Here is a 27,503-nt window from a genome sequence, read left to right as displayed (position 1 = left end):
TAACTCGTATCTAACAAGATCCAGAGGATTTCAATGGATTTAATAAAGAATATTCCGTGGAACCATTCTTGACCTACATCCTAGGATGGCATTCCTATTGTGTTTGTTCTTAGAAAATTTAACAACAGCTCTACAGCATTCCTTTTGCAGATTGCCAGAAAGCTTATGTCTCAATTATATGCAAATGCAGATGATAATGTGTGAGGTAGGATCCACAATTTCACTCAAGGGACTACCTCAAAACCAGTCCAACAATCAACAATCTTCAGTCCAAACCACAAAAGACAATGAGAGATGAGTGTTTGGAATGTTTTTAAAAATTATGGCCGCCAAATTGTTTGAACGCAGTCAGGAATGTATACTGAGGACTCATTAGAGTTCCTCCCTGGCTGCTCTCTTCACTGCAGGATATTCAGATCAGCTCCCAGAGGGCCCTTGATGAAATATTAAGTTACTGAACTGGAAAAAACAAATATCTTCAAAGTTTCACTTCTTTCATTCTTGATTTCATACTGACCTACTCTGAGACATGACACAACATGGGATATGGAACACTCTGCAATGCAAAACAGCATAACCACCACCTTTCATATTATCAAAAATATGATTATTTTTCCCATTTGGAAGCTGAGCAGAAACTTCGTAAAACAGCGGTCACATAAAATACCAGGCAAATACAAAGGATTTCAGATAGGATCTAAAAACTTCTACACACTTTGTTGTTAATTCTCTTATTCTTTTCTCTCCAGCTTTTATCTTCTAATTTAAAGACCATACTTTTCACTTATAAAGGTGCAGACCAACAGCACCAAAGGCCCAAACTCTGTACGCAGAAGGACTAGTGACATACTATGAGTATTCTTTCTTTCCTAATAACATCTTGTTAGTATGAGTATTCTAGTAAAGGATAAAGAAAAGGGGATGAATGCCTGAAATATTCCACATGTAACAGTGATTTCTTGACTTCTAACTTGTTCCTGAAGAACAATTCAAACACAACAATCTCCTCACAGCTTTGTTTTGTTTTGTTTTGTTTGTTTGTTTGTTTTTGTTTTTTTTTCTGAGCTATCAGGAGATAAAAAAAAGCCACGTATTAAAAAATACCTGAAGATTTCTAAGCCCTAAATAACTTACCTATGTCTCTCCCAGCTGAATTTGAATAGCATATGAAAAAATACAATAAACTTACAGTTCCTCTTGTTTACCAGTCTACTTTAAAATCATTTCATGATCATGGATTGAATGACTTCTGAGTTCAAAATGATATTTTGAAAGAGACCTTGAAAAAAACAATATCCAGCTTTATCAGCTTATCTAATGAAATCAGATCATATATAATATTTTATATATTATATATATTTATATACTTTATTATATATTATTATATATAATACAATAATATAATCTATTACAGTACCTTTAAATTACTTTTGTCAATGTTAAATGATTTGAAATGATGAATTATATATTTTCTAGGGTCCAGTCATGTTTATGTATTAAATATTTAAAATAAAGGTCCACTCTCCTACCTGAAAGCAGTTACAGTGTATGTTTATGTAAAGGAAAAAAAAAAAGGTGTAAGTAATCAGTCTTGTTCCACCGATGTTCAAGAAGCAACTCAACAATGTGTGACTGTTGTACCTGATCTCCTTGGCTGTTGTAAATTGTAGTAATTTTGTTGTAGCTAATGAAGCCACCACAATCAACATAATTATACCAGCGTAAAACTTACATCAATTGTGGAAGATCAGTCTTGCTTACAACTCCTTCATGTAGGTCTAAATTGATATTATCTAGATTAATATAATATTAATATAGTGGTTTTTTTTAATCTTCTAAGACTACGATTGTCAAATTGAATTCTAAATTAGTATCTAATGATGTTTGTTTGAGACATAGTAATAATGACAAACAATAGGAGCAAAATGAATTCTGAATTCCAATTTAGAGTATGTCTGCTCAGTTGACAACCAGACAATTGGAAGGCTTCTACAAAAATCTCTTCAAAATTGTATTAAAATGGAAAATGCTATTCCTCCAGAGTGTGGAAGGAGGATAAGCTCCTCACAGAATAATGTGTTAGTTTATGAAATATTACAGCTTGAAAAAAATGTTCTAAATAGTAGATATTTCAATCAAATTCCCCCCCAATTTTTTTCCTGAGACCACTCTTTGATAAATGTTGTGACTATGCTGATATATCCTGATATAGCTTCCTTAAATATTGCAACAATGTGCTGCAAGAGCAGGTCAACCAGTATAGTGGTACCACTACAGCATGGCTCATGCTCCCTACTGAGCCAAATTTTCATTTTTAGCATTGCACTACAACACCAAACACAAAAAATGATAAGCAGCCACATGCATCCATATTAATATATATGTGTCAATCCAGTTTGGAGACTATTTTCTGGTCCATGAGAAAAGATTATTTGCGGTAATTTCCCTATTATACCAGAGAAATAGAGAGCAATGAATTTCTCCTTCAACAGTGAAGAGCTGCACTAATTCTGATAGATGTATTCTCACTGCTGTTTCAAACCATGAGAAATCCAGGAAAAGAGAGTGGAGTAAGCTGAAAAGAAGTTGTTAGTTTCTCAAGAACAGTTTATGTCAATTCAAAAGAAAAATTCAAATTATTTCAAAAAAAAAGAGAGTACAAGTGAAAGACACAATCTGCGCTTAATGCATTTGTGTGGGATTTCTCATTGAATGCATTGTTTTCCTTTCAAGAGAAGCAGCCATCATTACAGTAATCTCAGACATATATGAATTCTATTAAAACACATTTTTAACAGAATAGCCCATAAATTACCACTCCAATCCACAGACGGTTTTGCACAGATTCACATTATGGCAGGGCTTGCTTTCTTCTCTTTTAACATATCTTCCTCCCACAAATAGGCCTGCGGGAACTATCCCTAAGATACATCTATGAAAATGATCTTCCGTACTTCCTCTTCTGCTCATTTACAAAATGCAGTTTCACCTACCACTGTAGCAACATCACATTTCCTCTGGGCTCTACACAAAAAAAGAGTCAGGAAAATTCAAATTATTCTCCCTTCCCAGTTTACCAGCGCTTGCAAGATAATGTTACTGAGCCTAAGTCACAGTCAATATAAAGACACAGCATCACAGAGCTTTCAAAGAGAAACAGAGCTATATAATAGAAGGTACTCACTGAAATAGCTCCCAAACTTTTGTTGTTCTGCCACACAGTGAAAAACACAGTCCGAAGCTGGCTATCTCAGCTTGCTTGGCAACGTTTGGTGAGAAAAAGACACTTCAGAAAGGAAGAGTCCTCCAAGGGACTAAGTTGAGCCTGGAGCTGTTTAAGACTTGAATACAGCAAATGCCTTGGAGATGGATTCGCTTTTCTCCTGAAACTGAATGATGTTTTACACAATGCTAACAGAACCCCAGCCAGTAAATCTACACCATTATCTACGCTGCTGTTTCCAGTACTGTTAGCTTCAGGACTGGTATGCATCTGATCCAGCCCAGGGTCTGAGACAGTGGTATAGATGTGCTCTTAAAGACCTAATTCTGGGCTACAGGAAGGAGCACATCTTGAGATCTACCCTGCCCTGGGGTTTGACTGGAGAAGGAAGTGATGGTGAAATTCCCTATCCTTTCACCCATGTCATGATAAGAACACTCACCATGATCATGCAAGGCCAGAATTCGCTAACCCAGAGTGATTTGAAATCATATCTATCTCCGCACATGATGCCTCACTGCCTCACTAACCAAGAAGCTTGCATGGCAAGTCAGAGAGGATGCAAGAACGAGGAAAGAAAAGGAAGGAAAATAGCTTATTGAATCTTCATGTTGAACTGGCCCACTGGAATGAAACACAGGTTTGGCCAGCACAAGGAAAAGAACAAAGTTTTTCCTATTCCTAGAGATATACCCGAACGACTTGGCTAGAATGTTTTCCTCTGCTTTTTCATAAACACACACCTGTGACTCATAACAATTGCTAACCAAAATCACATGTGGGTGATTCCAGAGCTATCCGGAGGGAAACACTTGAGCCTCTGAGAAAATGAAACAGTGAAAATATAGGTCCCATTGATCTTAGATACAGCCAGATAACTGAGTGGGAATTTTGGAGATCAAAAAAGTGTATTACGAAACAGAGATTGCTCTTAGCATTTAAGTCTTTAAATCGTCTTTGTGATCTAGGCCATAGCCTTTCCACAGATATGACAATAACTGACAATAACTTAAGGTCCTGGGGCTTTACAAGGCTCAGGTTAGCCCAGTGAAAAAACATTACAGATTTTCTGGGACACGTATCTCTTGGAATTTTGCTCACCTAAACTACGTTCAAAAAGATGGGGAAACTGAATCATTTTTTATGCCTACTTTATAGAGCTTTTCTGTCAAGTTTTACATTATCGCAGAAGAAGAGAGAGCTTTAACTAATGTGTCTGGAGGGCCATTAGAAACATTGCAAGACAGAGCATTTTTCTGGAATTCTTAAGTTCACCTCCCAGGCACAGTAAGTACGCAGATACAAGAATCTCTGATCCATTGATCAAAATTGACTTTCTGTTAATAGAAAACCTGCTTTTCCTACATTCAGAAGCCAGAAGAGCATTGCCTCCTCTCCTCAGGAAAGACTGTCATAAGCTATACTGCTAATAGTCTTGCTTTCAGAGTATCTTACTAACTATGTTAGTATTAGTTTTCACATTAATCTATTAGTTATGTCTGTACTGCAGAAATTATTTTTCTCTTGGTTTCGTATTTGTTACATGCAACTTTCTACACCTGATAGGTAGCTTCATAAGCATTGTATGTATTGAACTAATGGGACAATAGATGACCCACTCTTCTTCCATCATTAAAGCCGATCAGGCATTTCATGACAGGTAAGGTGTCGATATGAAGTAGTCTACCAGCACCATTCCCTTGTTTTACTCAAAGTTTATCACATACCTTCTTCACCTTTTACCAGGATCAGGGAAATAGGAGGTATGAGAGAAGGCAGTCTTTGTAGGTCTTCTGCTGTGTAGGGAATATTTTTATCATGAAAATTACTGCTAAGTGTTATTGGTTTTTTAAGTCTCCTCACTATAATGGAAAATATAGTCTTCGGTGCAGATTGTTTTTTCCAAGTTTTGACAAAACTGTCAATAAATGTCAAAGCTAAGCACCTATAATTTTTTGCACATTTTATATTCTCTGAATATTTTGACTTCAGAAAATTTGTCCATTCAATCACCTGTACTCCTTATTTCCTTCATTATTTCTCCTCAATTGCTGTCTGTAACACATGGAGGGTACGTCTTAAACGATGGCTAGAAATTAGGTTTCTGGTATGTCAATGCAATTTAAATACAGATCAGCAAGATTGGCCTCAGTCTTACAAGTTAAACGACAGATGCACTTTCCACAGTCCATTAAGACAGTTCTAACAAACATTGTGTACATTATTTCATGTTAATTTTAGTGTTATGCTAAACATGAATGAGTAACAAAAAGCAAAGCACTGTTATTTAGATCAGTATACCAAGACTAAGCAACTTTAAGCTTAAACATCAGCATTCAATACCACAATGCCTTCTGCAGGTCCTGCAGAGTTCCTCAAAAGAATTAGACACAAAATAATCACAGGAATCCTGAAGCTATAATTTGCAATTACAAGCAAAGTTCTACAGAAAAAGAAAGGTCCTCTTACATTTCTCCTCCCTATAATAACAAAAAGAGATGTAAAATGCGTGTTTAGGGAAGATTAGAAAACAAATATTTGCTGAGTTTCTTTAGTGGTCATAAATGTACTTGAACAACTATTTTACTTTCTATTACTGAAATGAACCACTGTAGAAATTTCAGTTCATTGTCAAACAATTTTTGTTACACACATCTTCTGTCTTCCTGAGTATCAGATAGCATCCCTGAGTATCCCTTTACTGTTATTTAAACAAAAATATTTGAGAACGATACAGCACAATGGTATCACATTGTCTCATCCGCTGATAAAGTTATTAAAAATGCTTATGTAACAAGAGTTTTAGAAAACTAGATTTGGTCCTAACCCTTTGAGCACAAGTGTCCTCGGACACTATCATTGATAAAAACCTTGATTTTGAAAGCTATTTCTTCATCACTTGCAAAGTGTAGCCTAACAGTGCCTTTACTGTAGTCTTGCATGAAAGTCATCGCTTTTCTGTACTTTTCCTATGACAAATTTATTTTTCCTATATGCTTTTACTGGCTGGTGCAGTTGGCATGGCTTGACTGACAATGAGCCAGAAGATGTGAGTGTAGGGAAAACTCACAGCTCTCTCAGCTGTTGGCACAGCGGAGGGTAAGAGCATAGCAGAAGTGATGCATTCAAGCACAGCCCTGTGAGTTAGTATTACCTGCCTGCCAGCTTGTGAGCACTACCGGCAGTGCACGTAAACACAGATTATTCACACTCCTGTAAACTAAGAGAAAGTGTTGGAAACTAACTGCATAGAAAAATGTAACAAAATGTTGTACGGATTCAGCTGCAGGAGCAAGTGAGCACCGTTATTTGATTCCAGGCTTTTAAGAGGTGAACTAGATCAATTTATAAGCTAAAACAAATCATGAATCATGCTTTTAAAAAAAAAAACAACACTTTTGTTAAGCATGTCCATAACACATCAAACATTTTACTGTGTATTGTCACCAGAACAGAACTTTAGCCCTATTAGGGCACTTCATATCACATATTCTTATCATTTGGGAGACCATCTTTGAATCATGATGCTCTAGTTGAGTCTTACAGAGAGTATTCTAGTAAATTCATCTATCTACTCTGAAGGGGATATAATGCCAAAGAAAACACTAAAGTTGGTGGTACTGAATATTAATTTATGACAACAACTTATCCTAAAACCTCCAGGATCCCAGTTCACAACTTGCTGGGCATTATTGATCTGAAGGTATTCCCACCTACTTTTGGGGGGTTTAAGCACATATTCAAAGAAATTTTGTGAATTTTCATTTGTGCATATGAAGCAGAAATCAAAAAATATTTTTCATATTAAACCGATTCCTCTGCTTTCTAAACAAATTCTAGTTATGCTCTTGCCTTCAGAAAAGTAACTTAGAAAAACCTCAGGAGTGCTGAAAATATTATTCTCTCACTGTTTAAAAAAAAAAAAAGGCCAGAAAAAACATTGTCAGATGAGACAAAAACTAGGTTGGAATCAAGTAGGCTGAATAAGAGAATACACCCATAGTTTCAAAGATTCAGGAAAACCCAGCAGAAGTGAGAACCACACAGGGCCACATTATAGGAAACAGCATAAACACACAAGCAAGATAAACTAGTCAAAAAGTTAGTCTCTTTTTACTTCAGTGAAGTTCAATAAGCTATAAATCCAGGAGAATGAGAAAAAGCATACTGTAACCAGAAGAATTTATCTCAGTAAATACTGAGACGTACATGGACAGGAGAATACATACATTAACATCAAAAGAACTCTCTTTCTGGAATCAACAATCACAGATACCAAGATGAATATGGCACCATCTGACTAGCCTAAGTCTAGTTGTAAGCAGCATCGGCCAAAAAAAACTGTATTTAATAAAATATATTTAAGAGCCAGTAACGTATGTGGTTGAAAAGGAATGGTAGGGAGGAATATAAAGGGATCTTCTACAAATATAGTGAAGTAGATACCAAAGCTAGAAGTGGAAAAGCTTTAGAAACTACACTAGTTGCAATATTTTTGAGAAGTGGGAAATGACAAGTAAGTTCTGTGGCAAGAAGTTTATTTTAATGGAACAGCAGTAAAAGAAATGACACAGTGGAAGCATTTTGTGTGGTCCTGTTCATATTTTCACTGGAAGGACAGAGTGCTGATTCCACCATAAGCCTTTATTAACAGCCAAATCCGACAAAATGTGATTTTAAGCTAAAATATATACATATATAAATTGTTTATTATTTAAATTTCAAAACAAGCATAGCATTCAGACTAAGAACTAAGCTCTTGCCAGTTTTATAGAACATAACACTACTAAGGTTATATATCAGTCTAAACATTTTCTCAGCATACTGTGATGAGAAAACAGGTTTCTTTTCCCCACGTTTTTCAAACTTTGAGTAAGTTTGCTTTTCAGGGTTACAGAAATGCAATGCTTTGTTCTCAGATCACAGTGTTTCTGCTCTCAGTTGATTTCATGCTTTGAGGAAACATTGCCAACAGCCAAGAACTTAAGCCATTGAAGAACGCACGAATAGTGGTATCTGGTTCACGTAGTCCAACAATCTGTTAGGAGGCCCTGGGAAGCATTAACTGAGTTCTTGGACGTTTTCAATAAGTTTCTAGTGCTTTAGAGGGTGCTCTGAACAGCATATCCTTGATTTTCTATCTTTGATACTTCGAACCTTAGACCCCTTCCACATCTGTTATTCTTTTAATCACTTGATTTTTCCAAACTTTTGTTTCCCTTAGCTTGTCCTCCTCTTCCAAGCAAAAGTTCTTGCGTGGGGAGCTCAACATCAACCTCTTCCAAACGAGGAACTAGTATAGCTCAGGGCCAGCAAACAAATGCCTAGGCAGGAGTGTAAAAGGACAAGCAGGTAAGGATATTTCTCTAGTCCTACAGAAATCTCCAATAATTTATGATTTGTGGCTTTTATATTCTGTAATCTTCAATAGATCTTTCTCCCACGAATTTTCGCAGCCACGTTTAAAATTCACGTGAACTTTAAACATCTACAGCCTTCTGCAGTCAGGAGGTACAAAGCTTAAATTCAGCTTTGAGAACCATGTTCATTTGTTTTGAACCTGTCATCTGCTGATGTAACTTGATGCCCTCTCATTCCTGTACTGAGAAAGACATTAGGGGTGGTGACAGGGAAATCAGTCCCTACTCACTCCATGGTTTAAGATATTGCTTGTTTTATCTTTTCCGTACCCATGAGTCTTAGTCTACTTGGTCATTTATGACAATTATTCCATAGCTGTACTTCCTATCTTATCAAGTTGAGAAATGAGTAGGACTGTGCATACTGCTGGAGATGAGTATAGACACTCCTTTGCTTATGTATATTAGTTATATTTAAGTGTATAACTTGTTTGCCTAATATACCTAATGACTGACATTTTTTGCTCCTAATGCAAATTCAATTGAATTATTATTAGCAACAAAGCTGTTTAGAACTTATTCTTCAAATTCCTCTATGCCTTATTCTCTTATTATCTAATCTAATTATCTTATTATTATTATTCTCTAACATTTATCTGCCAGACTTGTCTCTATTTTCTCCTTTGAACAAAACTTCAGCCTCTGGGAAAGCATCTTCTTCTAAAAACTTCCCTTAGTGTGTTTGTTTCATCTCATTCTCTTCCTTCTCCCTTCCTGCTTCTCTTTTCTTCAGGTATTATGTATGTATTTGCTCTGGAGGTTTAAATACTACATCTTTAAATGATCTCCAAAACATCCCTAGGGATGACTCTAATAGCACTTTTTAACTCACTTAGAAAAAGTGTTTTAAACTTATCTTCTAGTTAATTTACTTTTCTGAAGCTAAATAGAATATCAATTTGTTTTTCTTTATCCTGTACAGGGACTGTTAAACGGTAAATGCTTTGAAACTGCTTTTTAATGGGTGCTTGAAACAAGAAATTACTTTATGAAGAGATTGTCTTGAGGTGGTACTCCTCTCAAACCACCCATCCAGAGGGTCATACGAGCTAACATGAAATGGATGGAGAAAAGTCTTAACCATCTTCAAAGGGGAAGGGTGGTGGTGGTGTCATCTTTGCTTTCACATTGGTTCTATGATTCTATTTCTTCACTCAGAGGGTGGTGAGGCACGGGAACAGGTTGCCCAGAGAATCTGTAAATGCCCACCCCTTGAGGTGTTCAAGACCCGGTTAGACAAGGCCCTGAGCAACATGATCTAGTGAGTGGCATCCCTGCCCACAGGAGGGGGGTTGGAACTAGACGAACAAGCTGTTCTATGACTCAGGACTAATGGAGCACAAAAAGACTCCATATGATCAAATTCATCTTTGTCAAGGAATTCCTTGCCTTCAGTAGAACTTCTGGATTTAGGAGGCACAGGATTTAGAAACCACTGGTAGCCCTCCTAATTTGTAGGACTGAGTTTTGTATGTGAAGGCCAGATAGATAAGAGTACCTGGAGTTTTGTTACATTGAGAGAATAAAAATGGCTGGAATATCTACCTAGCAAATAGAACCTTGAATAGAAGATTGAATAGAAGACACTGGCTTTTTAACGGTTTTGAATAGATTGGAGAGGTCACAGACATAGCCAGATACCAGGAATCAAGAGCCATCCATCAGCCCAAAGAGATCTGCAGTATTGAAGGTAAGCCTGGGTTGAAACCAATTTTTTTTTTCCCCTTAGCTTTTCAAAACATACAAAGAGAAAGAAGAAAAGTTTAATCATGACAGATATTAAAAAATTGAAAAACAAGAGTGCAAGTAAGTCTGGCTATATAAGTAGTTAAGGAGAACTGGGAAGGAGTGTGCTTTGTTTCTTTTCTTGCCATCCAGACTGCACATTAGGGAAGCAAGTTTGCAGCATGGTGCTACAGAAGGTAGGTTAAAACCGTCTGAGAGCACTAGCTCTGTAAGAGCGCTTCTCTAGCGGAAATCCATGGTGTAAGCTATAAACAACCATGAAGAACTGAGACATTTCCAATACAAATGGCCCTGGCAGACTACACCTATATAGAAAGCTACTGGAACCAGTGGAGAAGCAAATTACTTCAAAAACTTTTTGGTAAAAACCCCAAACAAAAATAGCTCTTTTACAGCACTGAAGCTTAACAGACTTATTTTACATAAAACTGTATTGAAGTTTTGGTGGGATTTTTTTGATCTTCTCCAGAGGAAATATAGACAAGAATTACATCCATGAAGCTGGCTACTAAGAAGAATGAATTTTAAACCAAATGGGAAGGTCTACACAAAGCAACAAAGAATATGCCAAGATGACAGTAGTTGGTGAAACCCAAAACATTACCCGGGGCTAATCCCCCTCACAAATCTCTTCTCAGTTTTGAGAAACTTAGCCAAATTGCAACTCTTAGCTGAAATTTCCCATACCAGCTGTCTGCCTCAGGCTGAATTTATTTTGGAAAACTTCAGCCAAAACTATTCAGCCATTTCAGAGAAATACTCTCACCACCTTTTATTTGGAAACTTTTAGCACTCAAATGCTTTACAGTAGGGTTTTTGAAATTAGATGGGAAAGAGAATAGAGGATATACCTATATAACCATTTATGAACATCTGTCCAATTTTGGCCAAGACTAAAATGTGCACACCCCACAGAACAGTCCTGAACATGATCTGGTGTGAAACTATAGGGCAAAGTCAGTTTCAACTTAGCAGCTGCTTCCAGGTATTGTATCCTTGGGCTGGGCTAACCAAAATCAGAAAGAGCTCTCCCCTGTGTTTTCAATATTCTCATTATCTTGCTACTTTAGTGGGATGGGAAGAGAGCTGACAGGCAGATCACGTATTATTGGGAAGAAGCATGTGCTATTATTTGGGACTTAGACAGGAAAGGAAGAAATTTTTTTAAGACTTTCCGGGGGGGGAAATAGGCAGATTAGGGGATTTGGGGTGGGACACTGAGGAAACAGGTACTGAGTGAGAAAAAATTGTGACTGATAAAGAAAACGCTGCAACAGTGAACCTGGGAAAGAGACAGCAATAAATGAGAGCTCCAGGGAAAGAGAACAGGAATGAAAGGATAAATAGATAAAGGGCAGAGTGGAAAAACAAATGTGACTGGGAGATGAGACTGGGTCCATTATGAAGACTGGGAAGGAAACAAGTGTTATAACTGGGTAAAGAAGAGTTTGGAGACAATGACTTTGAAGCAAGAAATCTAGGGCTTGCACCAGAAACCAAAGAAGCAGACTAAGTGAACGCAAGTTTTTGTTCACAATGTAAATTATGTTGGTTTCAGTCCCATTTTTTTTTTTTTTTTTTTTTTAAAGAGGCCATCTCTTTAGTGAAGAGAAGAAACCCAGATACCTCTTCCATTAAATATTCATTTTACTTTAGTAGCACCTTCAGTTAGAAAAATGAATTTTTCATTATAAATCTTATTCTGATTTAATTGATTTAGTTGCAATATTTATATTAGCTTTTTTTCCCCCCACTATTCCCCTAAATTGATGAAAACTGGAGAATACAATTCTGGTTTCAGTGAACAAAAATCAACTCAAGGAATTGCATAAGCTTCAATATAGTTCTGTCAGTGAGCTTTTTACTGATCTATAATACCAAGTTCTCTGTAGAACCAAAACCAAGTGCTTTTCCTTCTCAGCTTTTGTTAGTCCAATTGCTAAACCTCACTTCAAACAAGCAGCAATGAAAAGTCTAAGCAGTACTAATGATAAGGTCACACCTTCCAGCTCTATATACAGCAACGGGAAGACTACTACCTCCTTGTCTACCCTGCGGTGTGTGCGTGCATCACGCTACCCAGCTGCAAGATGACAGCATCTTACACGAGGAATTTTTACCCTCTGGTTTTAGGATTTCAACAACTGACATATTCAGTACCATATTGTATGCATCTGAAGTGTACTCCTAAAGGAATTTGGTGTATTGAAAGTAGTATTTGAAAAATTAATTTTCAAAACTGCTTAAGGTTGGCCTGCTTTTATCTACATAATTGAGAACTGACTCCATTTTAATTAGTTTAATTCAAATACTAAAAATTGGCTTAACTGTTCCCTACTTTAATTAACAGTGGTAATTCGTTTCAGTAGGATCAGAGTTCAGATATTTAATGCTTTCGGTTATCCCAAACTTACTTTCATTTCACATACAATTATGTCTGGATTATATCTTCTATCAGTATCCAGCATTAGCATCACTTTCGTTACTTGATTTTTTCCTTCCTCCTTCATTATACTAAACCATGCTAATACAGTTGTCTGGCTGTAGAGAAACATTCTGTGGTACAAATGGAGAAACTGTCACAGGTAAATTGTTAGGCCGATGTAAAGCAGCTTGTTGAAATGTCAGCCTGGAAATACAGCAAATTCATCATGTGAAGGATTACTGAAATTTTACTTCAATTAATAACGGCTAACGATGGCTTATGCAGTTTTATAGAAACACTAACACCTTCCTGATCTAAAACAGTACATTTACTACAGACCAACAGCAGGATACCCAATCCCTTTGCCTGGAAGCCTCAGCAACCCCATCTTTGGAGGGCAGTGTACATACTCTTAACACCATGAGCATTTTAACTGCATTTAGATTATTATCTCATGGTCCAGCAAAAACCTACTACATTTCATTAAATGAGTAAACTAACATGGTAGTTAAAATATTAGGTAAAACCAATGTTTTTGTGTAAACATACAGTCAATCACACAATCATTCCAAAGAATCATGATGCATTCTACTTAAGCCACAAATCTGGATGGTAAACTCAAGAAAAATATCCACTAAAGATGATCTCCACAGTTTATGTACATACTAAAACAGAGTAACAGCAATCATGGCCTATTATTCTTTCACTCCAAATTAGACCTTGTATAGCAATGAGCTCTCACTTTTTGTATTAATAACATAGATCCATCCTGAAAACAAGAGTTATAGAAGAACACATTGTCCATTGTGAAACAAAGACATATTTACAGTCGACAGTGTTTAAAGTTTTCAGAATTTTCTGTGAAGCTTCTGTGAAGCTTACTACACTAGCTTCTGACTTTTGTTTATAACATTAAATATGACTCAGATGTAACCACTAGATCCAGTCTTTTTACCCTGACTTAGAGCAAGTGACACTCTGCTCTATAGCTAGCTCAACTTACTTCCCAAGGTGGGAAGTAAGTTGCATATGCAATAAATTGCATGAGGTATAACTTGCATGAAGAAGTGTTTCACTTGCAGTTTCAGAATTAGCACAATGACATTCTTACTGGCTGTTTTGTGAAAGGTGAGAGTTTTTCCAAGCACTAGCACGCTGCCTAGAGATGTAGCTCTCTGCCTTAGATGAAGTGATCACTTGCCTTCCCAACAATGGGTAGCTCTCCATGGTCCTTCACTCTTTTCAGCTGCACAATTTCATGCATACGAGTTCATGCAGCTTTACTAATCAGCACTGGCAATCTGGGCATCTGGTTCAATTTCTAGCGTATAAATAGATTACAACCTTAAATCATGTTTCAATTACTTCCGTTACACTATTATAACATGAAGAAAAACAAGTCCCAGATTAAGATTTCATTCAGTGTTTGATCTCTCATACTTCATGTCAAACAAATCACGCCTTTAATTCTCAAAAAGCTACTTACATGCCAACTGTTCAATAAACACCTGATTTGATAGCTTGAATTTGGGGTTATCAATAACTTGAACTAGAGCTCCAAGCTTCCCACAGCCTAAAATCATGTCTATCTGTGAAGACTTGGGCAGCTACAGAATTAGGCAGCAAATGAAGTTTTAAAGTTGTCACCCATATCTCAGTAATTGAGGATCTGGGCCAGAATCATCTGAAGCCTCAACGTAACGAGTATCTCTAGGGGATGAGAAGAAAAAAATAAAATAAAATAAAAAAATCAATAGAAGTCAAATATTTTACATTTACACAAAAGAAAGCAGGGAAAATAGCATGTTCACAGATCTGAGCCAGACTCAGATCATGCTAGGATCAATCTCATGTCAAGCATCCCATATTCCACGCAAGGCAGCTTGTGTACATCCTTCGCTAAACAGTATGCTATGCTTCCTTTTGTAAAGTAAGGGGAAGACTTACGGTAGCAAGTGAATACACAGCATCAGTTGTGTTCCTACAGACAGTGTTGGCACTAGTATTTTCCTTACAGATCAAACTAGAAGAGCAAAAGACATAAGACTACTTTAAAGGTAACTTTAATTCAGGATCCAAAATAACCTAACCCAGTACTCCACTGAAATTAGCACTATTCCATCAACTTCAACAGAAAACAAAGAAATTCAAACTCATTCAGTCACTTACTGAAGCATGTTTTCAAAAAAGAAAGCCAGGCTTTAGAGATCAACTTCTGAGCATTGGATTTTCTCTTCATTATTAATCAAAAGAAAATTCATAGCTTTCTAGTCTTTATAAAAAACTCTGTAGTTTTCTCCATTTTTTACATTAGCCACCAGAAAGTTATCAAATTATTGTAAGGTACAGCCACAACAGGTCATCATGGGATATAGGTGGCCTCCTGGCTCTCACTCCTCTCCATGAGGACTACTCCGAGCATATAGGTCTGAAGAGTTTTATAATTCTTGAGAAAAAAAAAACTGACTGAACTCCCTTGGTTCAGCTTCTGGACAGTTGTTGGTTAAAAAAGGTTTCTTCAGTCAATAGTCAACTTGCTAAGAACAATGTTAAGATTGTATGTTACTTGTTATTTGTCAAATAGACTTTTCTGAGCATACATCTCGTGCAATTTTTGAAGTTGAATAAAAGCTTACTTTTTTTTTCCCCATGCATCAAAATTACTTAAGATCACCTGTCCTTGTAACCAGTATACCTTTCTTCTTTCAGGCTTGGAAATTTTCACACAAAACAAGCCAGAATACTCACATAGCCACCCTAAAGTTTAGGCACAATCTTAGCAAGCTGCATCTGTGACAATCTGATTCCCCCTCCCTCCCCCCAAACTGAAGCAGCACCCCTTTTTGCTCACTAGAAAAATGTATTAAAACATTAAAGCTAACAACAAGTAGCCAGAGTTTTGCATCCCTTAAAGTAACATTTGTCCAACCACCTTCTAGGGCAAATAGGTCATTTATTGACTTTATGCCTTTTAGAGATACAGCTCGGTATTAATTTCCACAGAGAAGTTGACAACTTGAATATACAGAAGACTACAGATTCCCAGCACTTGCCTCTTTCCAAACAGCGACTAAAGTATGCACGCGGGCAAAAATAAAGTAAAACTACACTAAAAAGTAGTTATGAATGTAAGATATTGTTAAAGGATGCCAAGGAAATTTCTTTTTAAGACTGTGCAGGAAGTGAATACGAGAGACAAGTATATTGAACTATTCCCATTTTCACTAAAAAGACACATATTCATGAGAAATCAAAGTCAAAATGGCTATAGTATTCCACCAGCACTATTTATACATGAGCCTAAGAATGTTTATTTTTTGCAAGTTTTCACTACAAAGATAACACATTTAGGCTTTTCTATAGGTTTGCGATTTTGGATCTCTAGCACACATTAACAGTTAAGTAATTTACAGCACTTGTTGACACCTTCCAAAGAAGCTCTTGGCTAGGTAATATACAAACTTCAGCTAAATTAACGTTACAAGAACTTTCTGTTCTCAAAGTCAGTCCTTGGAAAAATTGGTATTCCCAACAACTGTAGTTTAGTTATATAAAATTGCTCATTTAAATGATAAGATCCCAAAGAATTACGTCTAGAAAAAAGAAATCAAGCAAAAAAAAAGTAGCAGCTATGCACAATATGTGTAATAACTTCCTGTAATGTTTTGGTAGACCAATTTGTTTATCCTATTCAAATTCAAAGTGTTTTATTCATACACAAGCAGTAACTTATTTCAGACAATCCTCTAGGATCTCATCACTTAAATCAGCAGCCCTATGTGACTAAGCACCAGAAATGTTAGAAAAAAAAAAAAAGAGTATTTGCACAGATGTTAAATACCAATGAAGGCTACAGTTGTTATGGAAAAACATAGAAAAGATTTCAGATGGATTTAGAATAGCCACTGTACTTGTTTCCAGTAATACTGAATATCAAAGAAGATGACATGAACTGTAGTAATGAGTTTGCATTTTTACACTGCCTTTCAGGCATGGTCATATATTATTTTTCTGTCAGCAGTAGCTGAAGATGTTACCAGTTGTACTCTCCCTTTTAATCTTCTCCCACCCTCATCATCATGACTCACTGTTCTCTCCCACAGTCTTACCACAGACCACTTTGTTTCTACCCAATACTAAAAATATATTTTAAAGGGCCAAGGATCTAACAATTTCACAGATACAGTTTAGAGAGCAGCCAGAGAAACATCTGAAAAGGCACAACTATGAGAATGATAACTTCTGGCATTAAAGCAGAAGCAAAATACTGGAACATGCAAGCTCAGACTGAACCTGCTGTTGACAAAAGAATCAGGTGTAACTACAGCCTTAACCTTTAAAGAGCTTTGTGCACCTTAATGTCTACTAAAAGATCACATAAGCTTTAAATAAAATTTAATTTGTAAGTACAGCTCCCCTCCCCTACAGAAACATTTAACAGCATCCAGTTTAATGTAAGCATCACCGGTTTTTTTTACAGCTACTTAAACAGCCTCTATGATTTCAGAGTCGCACAGTAAGTAGTCAAGCTAGGTTTGAGCTTATTCAACGTGACTGTCAGAAGTGACAACTTCTGTGTTTTGGAGACAAATATTTGGCACCTCTTCTGCATGGATATAGCAGCCCTGAAAAGCAGCAAGGCCAGAAATAGCTCTTTAAAGGTCCATTCCAACTGAGGCAGGGCAGAAATAAGCAGAACAAGACTGGGCTGACAGCACTATTCCTAGTCTACTTGCTTATGTTCTTCATAGCGCACTGTGAGGAACTTGACCTAGACTTCATCAGCCTAAAGAGAACGGGTGTGGCTTTAAAATACGTACCGTTAACTAGGACACATTTGATTGGTTATGCAACCCTTGAACTCCAACCTCAGCTATTCATGGGGATGGCTCATGCAGAATGTATTCACGTTCATTTCAACGATTGTTCTCTTGTGAACAGATAAGAAAATAAATGACTATATTATTGAGGTACACAATAAATAATGTACGGAAAGAGAAGAGGATGCTTCAGAGAGTTTCTTTAAATCAAAGTATTTCAAGTGTTCCTGAACAGGGTTATCCTTTGATAGAAACATGAAGTAGGGAACATTGATGTGACAACACAAAACTAGCAAAGGTAACTGCAACCTTACCTTCTCAAAGGAGGGAAAAAAGAAAAAACAGAAAACTGCATACTTAACAACCTTTCTTCTCAATAATTTATCAACAAAGTAACTGGATACATCCAAGGGGAGATTTGCGGTCATTTGGTTTGGGGTTTTTGTTTGCAAGCCTAGAGTAAAATAGGAAGTGCTACATCACAAGTATAATCTCTGCTTCAAGTAAGTAATAAAGAATGTACAACAATTTCTTAAGAGTACATAATAAAATCCACTGAACTGCCTGAGACTTGATGAAAGGCACTAGTTTAGCTTCTGCTGAACAGGAATTCTGCTGTTGATCCTTTCTTTACATGGAAAGGTAAAATATCAGTAAGATACTCTTTAAATGACTGAAAATACATTTAACAGAAAACTCCTGATAAAAATAGTAAAAAACAGCAAACTCCTGTAGAAACAGTAGCACTGTAAAACAAACTACTTCCATGCAGGATCATCAGAAAAGAAATCATCTGAGAAAAAAAAAAGACTATCAAATCAATCAATTACTGATTACAAGTCACAAACACACTTTTTAACACACCCAGTTCCCCCTCCCCATCCCAGGTGGTTCAAAAGAACCCAGAGGCTCAGAGAAAAAGCAATGATAAGCACTACAAAATACTATAACACAAGATTTTCTTTATTTCAGGACTGTACAAAGTATAAATGTAAAGATATAATACACCAAGGTAAACCTTTAAAAAAAGGTATTTGAGTATTTAAACAACAATACTGCAATACTGCCATCAAAAAAATGCCTTTATTATTTCCCGTTAGGAAATTTTACCTTATGGAGCGATACATCATGAAATCAATTGTTGTACATCTAGGGAATTTACCAATAGAGCTCTCTTCCACTGGGGTATACACTTTGATTTGTCTCATGTGAGTGTCTCTTCCATTTTGGTGATTAGCTAGAACAGCAATCTGAATCATAAATGTGCGAATAGGCTTCTTATGGGGATCTGTTAAAGGAACATGAATCCAGCCGCTTGGTTCCACTAATTCAAGTTGCTGTCAAAAACAAGACAAAAAAGCAAAGTATTCAGGAACAGTTAATATACTTAATGTAAATGATCACATGATATTTAATGATATTAAACCTAATACAGAAGAGTCTTGCAGGTCAGATTTTAGTTACTTTTTAAAATCAATTTGAAGTAATAGAGTTGAAAACTCACAGCTAATTTACTGCTGGTATAATTGAATACAAATGCATTTGACTACAGTTGTGTCTGCTTTTACCTCTCGGAATCTGCCCTTCATTTTGCACCTTAGGCTTAAAATAAAAAATGAATATAAAAATAGACTTGAATATAAAATCAAGTCAAAACAGTACTATTTGTATCTTGTTACTAAAGTACACTACTCAAAAATGACAAAAATGTGCATCTTTAAATTGTTTGAACCCTTATCTACACACCCTGAAATAAAGTATGCTAGAATGACTTAGATAAGAAATTAAATCCACATGAGCAAGTTTTCAGAATTCCTTCAGTTATTAGAGGGATTGAAGAGGAGTAAGGGGAAGGTGACAGAGGAAAAAATACAGGATAACTCATGGACTTCATATCACCATGTAGTTATGTGTGTCAAGACAAATGCCTAACCAATTAATAACTGCTGCTTGGCCATTTAATCACATTTTGAGGCCCATTTTGACTTGGCTTTCACACAACAAGCCAAGTGTAATCTGATTTTTTTTTTTTTTTTAAACTTCTGATCCTACAGAAACCAATGTCAAAGCAAACAAAGAAATGCATTTTGTTAACTCTAAACCACATTACTGACACGTCAGCATACTGAAATCCAGCTAGATGTTATGCAGAAGTGTGGTGACAGCTTTTGTTTAAAGCTAGTTGCCCAACTTCAAAGCACAGCTCAAAACACATATAGAAGAGCACACAAGTCAGAAGCAGTCTTCCGGAGGGGGGTGGGGCAGGAGATCAGTTCTCCATAAGCAAGTGAATTTCACAAAGCTAAGCAAATAGACTGCTCTTCTTAGCAGATGAGTTCCTATGCAGAAGAGGTATGCTTTGAGCAGCTCAATATTCCCATTTTTCTCCTGAACACGCTGCAAGACAAACATCCCAACAAATGCTTAAAAAGCTTTGATGAAGATTTTTTTAAGAGACCCAGATGAGATCTACTGATCCAGAGGCGTTACCAAGCACTCTAAGGGAATGACCCAAGAAATAAGGGAAGTCAAAAGTACACTTGATGACTGCTTTAAGGTTAAAGAGACAGAAAAAAACAACTCACACACCTCCACTTTAAGAAAAGATTCCAGTGCTGCAGGCACTCCAACAAATCATTTTCAAATTATCAGATTTTTTTTTTGCATAGGAAGCTTCAGATAGCAGTTAGCTTTAAAAGGAATAAAAATGATCTACTGTTGAAGCAGCTTTATGTAGGGAAAATTCATCATTGTGAGGTAGTAGTGAACTGTTTAGCACAAGCATGCTTTCTATCTCCACAGTAAACAGAAAGGATGAGGATCCCAGTAATACGTTATTCAGCTAACGCTAAGGTAAAGTGCCTCTGATTTGGAATAGAATTAAGAGATTATAGCTAACTGAATTTGCATTTTAATATTATTTTCAAAGTTTACAAATTTTGAATGATGATTCAAAATGAAAATTTAAGTTCCAGAGCTAAAAAAAATTGGGTTTTTATGCTTGGATCAGTATGAAATGGATTAGTTAATGCACTTTCTTTAGGTTGATGCTATTGGTTTCAGGCAGATCTAAAACAGTCCAGGTTTGTTTATTTTATTGGCAAAGAAATTGCGAAGAGTGAAATGACTGCAGCTCCAGAATCAAATGAGGTACCAAGGGATTGGCAAAATTGGACTACTTTTTCAAAAGGAAGTTAGATGCTTATGACTTCCACACACAGAATCACAACCTAAGAAAACTACTAAGGTCATAAAGATGAGTACTTCAATGTTGAGAGTTGCAAATGCAACTCTGCTCAGTTTCCCCATGTCGTAGGGCATCATTTTAAATTAAATATTTATCAATACTTTGTTTCATCCCTTATCAACAGAAGCTAGTCATATGCTTTATCTGTAGCATGCTATTTTTCAATGAATTTCTTCCCTAGCCTTTCTAGGGTGGTGGGACTAGTAGCCTCTACATCTGTAAAGCAGTCAACTGAGACATTAAGTTCCTTAGATTATAATATCCCCTAGTTTCAGATGTCAAATTTGGCACACTTTGGAGCTGATTTTTCCTGACCTTAGTAACATACAGTATTTTACATGAAGTTTAGCTCCCACAGAATCCACTTGCAGCTGTTAAGTGTTCACATTTCTGCAAGTTAATAATGCTCTCAAATCAGCCACTGGAACACACGATATATGAGTAGCCACCTAGGAACACGGTTATTTGAGTGTACTATGTAAAAGAGACCATGACTAAGCACAGATTGCACACAATTCTTTGAGCAGTATTCAAAAGAAGTCTTTGTGGCTGAGAATTATTTCATTCCTTAACTCTCCTCTGCTTCACTTACTCCACATGTTCCAACTTGTGTAACAGTTGAATACACAAGCCTTTATTGCAGAAATCCTGAACTCATCCTCAAAATAGACCCCACTCTAATCCAATAATTGTCTCTTGGAAGAGATATATGAGACTCTTGAATGAGATTGTAGGGCACACTACAATAGAGCAAGAGGTCTGGAGTTAGATGTAGACGTTTGAAAAAAAAAGTGAGCTCTTGATTTCGTAATCTAACATTCCTGTACTATAACTTTTTTATTGTTGTTTGTTGTTTCTCATTTACTTGTTTTTAATCGATGCCTCCATAGCTCAGCAACTAGTACTCATAGTTCATTCAACTACTGAAGTTTAACTACAATAACTATTATCTGAACATCCACCAGAAAATGAAGTAATATTTTGCCAGTGATGCACACATTTTGTGTAACCAGAAGAATGCTACAAACGAGACACGCAAGCACTCCTAAACTCTATTCTCTTCCATAACTGTCATACTCTTTCAGACAAGTGAGATTTCTTTTTCAGAGAGCCCAGGTCCATCATTTTAAAGAAGGAATAGGACATGGGAATAGGCAGTAGTAGTACAAGACAAAATGCTGCCCACTCTTAGTTCAACGTCAGCACCCAGATCCAGCCACTACAATTTGTAGCAGAAATGGGATGAAATATGCAGCTCAGTTCTGCCTGGAGCATTCCCAGTGCGAACAGAATCTAAAGGAAACTTACTGTGAAGTTTTAAGAAATTCCTATTAAGCCCATGCAAATGGCAATCTTTCAAAGCCTTGTAAACTGGTCTGGAAATTTGGGTGGATTTTTACAGGGAGGCAAAAGGCACATCCTCAACACAAAGGCTGAACTCTTGCCAAATTTCAAATCCTTGCTTCAGAGCTTGGGGGCACTGGAGCATCAAAGAAGGACACCAGAATATTCTCACACAAGCAAAATAACATACTTTTCACTAGCCTTATTCTTGGAACAGAGCTCCTTTGGCTCTAACTTTCAAAAAAAAAATCAACCCAAAGCAGACATCTGGCATGAAAAAATCAGTCTGAACTGAACTTTGGCAAAAGTTTTAAAGTAACTAAGAGTTAAGTCTTAAAATAGAAAGGGTCACACAACCTTAAGTACAGGTTGCCATTAGCGATTCTACCTACAGTAAATACTATACTTTAAAGCCATTTCAGCTGACTTTGCTTCAAACCCTATTCTTTAAAAACACTAAACACTGCGTATAGATGTTCCATGCTAACTCTAAAGAAAATGTGACATTTCCTCAAAATGGATTTAAGTTTTTCCTGTATTTTTTCCTCCTATGTAGGTCATTTATTAAGAATCAGTCACCATTACCTGGTCCTCCAGGAAAAGTTTTAAATATCAGCTATGTTACTAATTACCTAAGCGAAATTAAAAACGAAGTTTGTCTTATCAGAAAAGATCAAATAATTAAACAAAGTAAAGAATCAATGAGAGTTAAATATTAGTAGCTCTGGACAGTTCCTGCAGCTCTAAGCTAATCCTATATATGATATGCTAAAAGTTTGCTGTTTTAAATTCATTTCTAATATGATAAATTTTGTGACCACTGGTAAACAAGCAGAGCGTGAAAGTCAAAATAAAGGAATAAACAAATGGATAAAAATTGAAATGGAAAGTCACTCACCTGTCCTTTGCTGCTGTTATATACTCTTATCTATCTCTTCTCCTGCTTTCTCTCCATTCCTTTCTTATTTTCTCTCCATTCCTTTCTTATTTTCCTGTCCTTTGTGTGCTATGGCTTTATGTATGGATTACTCAAGTGGGAGTATATGTTATTTTGAAAGCCAAAGTAGAAATAATGTCAATGGAAAACCCCATCACCAAATTAATAACCCTGTTTCTTCGCTTTCTTGTATAGTCCAGAGGTTCTAGAAAACTCCATGCGCATTTGGCAAAGATACTACTGCCACTAATGGATGCTCTACCATAGAAGATGCAAACTCCACACACACAAAACATCAAGGCCAAAGCAAATTGAGACTACACTTCAGAGAGATGATAAAATACAAGACCAAAACTTTAATAAGAAACTTGTTCTATGCTGGTTTTTCAGGCCTTATAGATAGGAAGTCAAAATCATTCAACTACTACACTTCTTCCTTCAAATTTAATAAGGAAGTTACAAGACCTTTCCAGCAACATAGCATTAAAACTAGTTACATTAACCACTTCAAAGAGAAAGAAGTCACAGTCAAGAACAGTGTTAATAGGCTATGGGCAGCAGATAGAAAGAAATCATCCTGAATCAACCACGACAAAGCAACACAGGTAGACAGGAAAAAGTCTTACTAAAAAAAAAAGTAAAAAAATAAAATAAAAAGACAGCAATCCTACACCCCCTCCCCTCCCCCAACACCTCTCCCAAGAAATCCCCACCAGAATTAGTGAAACATGGTTTTCTGCACATTTGTCCCAGTCATCTACCCTGGACCTACTCTTTGGGTAGGAGGGCAAACAAGCCCAGCTATGGTTGGTTCACAACTCTGCATGCTGACTGCCAGCAGCATGCTGCCTGCCTGGTCAGCCATCTACTACCACTGCTGAGGATGGTTGTGAAGCTAAGGAACATTCTCCTCAGCAGCTGAACTCCTCTAGCCAGTCATAAGCTCACAAAAACAAGCTGAATTCATTGCTGAATCCCACAATTCAGTTGTTAATTTCAACTGCAGTTGGCCAATAACAGCACAATAGCAGGGACGGATACAAGGACCATAGACTACGTTTTCCTTATCTGTCCACAAAGAACAGTTCAAGTTGGACAACTCAGCTAGACCAGGAAACTTACAGTTTTTGAGATTAGAGAAATTTGCTTGACAGCAAGTGAATCATGAGCAAGTCATGCTATTTCCAAACATCAGGAAAACAACTAGCATAGAACACCTAAAGATAACCGATACACAACGCAACGTAATCTTGGCAGCTACTGTTAACTAAAGAATTACATCATCATGCTACAACCTTTACCTCACACAGCATATTTCAAAACACAAACAGTTTTACTGTTTCTTGAGGCAATTATTTCAGACTAGTACAAATTGGTTAGTCTTTCCTGATACACAAAGCCACTAATTTCATGTGGTCATTAAAGTGGGACAGGGCCTGGATAAACTTGCCTTCTTAGACAGGGATATTTTGAGTACAGTAACTCCTTTATGACCTCTCTGCAGCTACCTGCCTAAAAGAGTATATACAAATAAAAGGTGGTTAAGACCTTCTTACATCATTCCCCAATCTTTCCCATACAGTAGTTTTTTTGGGACCAGTCTGGTGTCATATTCAAATTAATTCATCTCCTACAGGGTATCCACTTTAGAGGGCTAGAGCCCCAGAATGTACATAAATACTCTGCAAGAAGTCTGCCCATGAATTATTTTCACACCTGAGCACCACACTGTTGTTTCTTAGAAAGTGATTTATCCAAACAAATTTTTCTATTGTACTTAATCCTTCTTAAATTGAACATTGACCTCTTTCCTATATTCAGTGATATTCTGTTTAAATCCTGTGGTCTCTTGAAAGTGGTATGTAACTCAAACTGCTACTTCTACTAAGCTTATAATACCGAAGTTGTTTGTTATATTTACAGTAGCTAACACCCATTCAAACAATGCAGGATTTTTGCTGCCCTACAAAGATATAGAAAGGATAAAACCATTATAAGTAGTTTCATATTCAGGGTCATTACAAACATAGCCCAGAGCATATGCTAGACAGGGCTCCCAGATATCAGGAGGATGACCTCCTCGGTGCATATACAGGAAGAAGCAGCAGTTTCCGTTTTCTACCTCTGCTGGAAAAATTATTTTTCCTGACGAAGCAGAGAATTACTACTGCCATCACGGCTTTAGCAAGGTACATTATAATTCTCAAGATGTTTGTACTTGATCACATTTCCACTTGATCATCTGTACTACTACATACAAATGGCAACACGTATTTCCTGTGACTGCCTATAAAACAGGCTGTGAAAACAAGCAGCACTTGATTTTGGTCTTTCTACTTTTCTTGTAAGACTGTCAAAGCCACCTCTTTTTATTTGAGTGACTTGCCACCTTTGAAATTAAAAGAAATGGCTAAACTCTTCATATTGGGGGACCTCTCTCAATTATTTTTCAACGATCTCGGGAATCTGGAGAGGTCCCGGTAGACTGGAAGCTGGCAAATGTTGTGCCAATTTTCAAGAAGGGTAAGAAAGAAGACCCTAGCAATTACAGGCCTGTCAGTCTCACATCAGTGTCTGGTAAAATTATTGAGACGATGATCCTTGAAGTTATTGAAGCGCACCTGGGGCACAATGCAGTCATTGGTCCCAGCCAACATGGGTTCATGAGGGGTAGGTCCTGCCTAACAAATTTGATTTCTTTTTATGATAAGACCACCCATCTAGTCAATCAAGGGAAACCAGCTGATGTGATCTTCTGGACTTCAGCAAAGCTTTTGACACGGTTTCCCATAGGATCCTACTGGACAAAGCGTCCAGCATTCAGCTAAATAAAAACATCATGCGATGGGTGAACAATTGGCTGACAGGCAAGGCTCAAAGGGTTGTGGTAAATGGGGCCACATCTGGCTGGCGGATGGTCACTAGTGGGGTCCCCTCAAGGCTCCATTTTAGGGCCAGTCCTCTTCAATGTTTTTATAAATGATTTGGATGTAGGACTAGGTGTTTTGAGCAAGTTTGCCAACGACACCAAACCTGGAGGAGTTGTGGACTCTGATGAGGGTGGAAAGGCCTTGCAGAGAGATCTGGATGATCACCAACCACATGAAGTTTAACAAAAGCAAGTGCCGGGTCCTGCACCTGGGACGGGGCAACCCTGGCTATACATACAGACTGGGCAATGAGATGCTGGAGAGCAACCCTGCAGAGAGGGATCTGGGGGTTGTGGTTGACAGCAAGTTGAATATGAGCCAGCAGTGTGCCCTGGCAGCCAGGAGGGCCAACCGTACCCTGGGATGCATCAAGCACGGCATTGCTAGTCGGTCGAGGGAAGTGATTGTCCCGCTCTACTCTGCGCTGGTGCGGCCTCGAGTACTGTGTGCAGTTCTGGGCACCACAGTACAAAAAGGACATTAAACTGTTGGAGAGTGTCCAGAGGAGGGCGACGAAGATGGTGAAGGGCCTAGAGGGGAAGACATATGAGGAGCGGCTGAGGTCACTTGGCCTGTTCAGCCTGGAGAAGAGGAGGCTGAGGGGGGACCTCATCGCAGTCTACAACTTCCTCGCGAGGGGGAGTGGAGAGGCAGGTGACCGATTCTCTGTTATCACCAGTGACAGGACCCGCGGGAACGGTGTTAAGCTGAGGCAGGGGAAGTTTAGGCTGGACATCAGGAAGAGGTTCTTCACCGAGAGGGTGGTCGCACACTGGAACAGGCTCCCCAGGGAAGTAGTCACTGCACCAAGCCTGTCTGAATTTAAGAAGAGATTGGGCTGTGCACTTAGTCACATGGTCTAAACTTTTGGGCAGACCTGTGCGGTGCCAGGAGTTGGACTTGATGATCCTTATGGGTCCCTTCCAACTCAGCATATTCTATGATTCTATGATAATTCTAAGTTTGCCTTTCTACATGCTTAATTAGTTCTTACCATAGAGTTATATTAAAAAAAGACCTTTTCAAAGCAGGTGTTCTCAATAATGTATTCTTCCAAGCAGAGGAAAATTTTAATAAAATAAATGCTGTTTTCATAACTGAAGCATTTATCAATACAAAGACTTTCTCCAAGTTGTGTAATTAAATACGTGAAAGCCTTTTCCCTGCTTAGCTTACTTATTTTTCTCCCAGCTATCCAAATATGTTTCCACAACAACTAGCAAGAAAGAAGGCTGGTCCAGTTTACAAAAATTTTCTTTCCATAACTGTCATGCCCTACCACACAGCTATCAAAATTCACAATCAGTAGACCTATGCATAATTCCAGTATTCGAACTGTCAACACTGGAAGTAGCAGAGCTTGGGCTTCAGCCATCACTTCACTTAGGAAGGAAGAGAACCAGTTAATAGC

At 37.4% G+C, this 27,503-nt stretch overlaps 1 protein-coding gene across 5 annotated transcripts in view; it reads right to left on the bottom strand.

The window, feature by feature from the left end:
• ANAPC10 (anaphase promoting complex subunit 10) overlaps positions 1-27,503 on the bottom strand; it is a 118,012-nt gene that overhangs the window by 59,783 nt on the left and 30,726 nt on the right. For 2 of the 5 annotated variants that reach the window (XM_040554599.1, XM_040554601.1), the window contains one exon: positions 18,580-18,971. The exons of 2 other annotated variants lie outside the window; for them this stretch is intronic. In XM_040554599.1, coding sequence (XP_040410533.1) covers positions 18,741-18,971 — 231 coding nt within the window. In that variant the 3' untranslated portion in view covers positions 18,580-18,740. Of the gene's footprint in view, positions 1-18,579; positions 18,972-27,503 lie in introns of those variants that run through there. One more of the 5 variants, XR_005819176.1, reaches the window with a different exon arrangement.

The sequence above is a fragment of the Cygnus olor genome, chromosome 4, assembly GCF_009769625.2.
Source record: "Cygnus olor isolate bCygOlo1 chromosome 4, bCygOlo1.pri.v2, whole genome shotgun sequence".
Classification (NCBI taxonomy): Eukaryota; Metazoa; Chordata; class Aves; order Anseriformes; family Anatidae; genus Cygnus; species Cygnus olor.
Note: the sequence above shows the minus strand (reverse complement) of the source record. Positions and strands in the feature narration are given on the sequence as shown.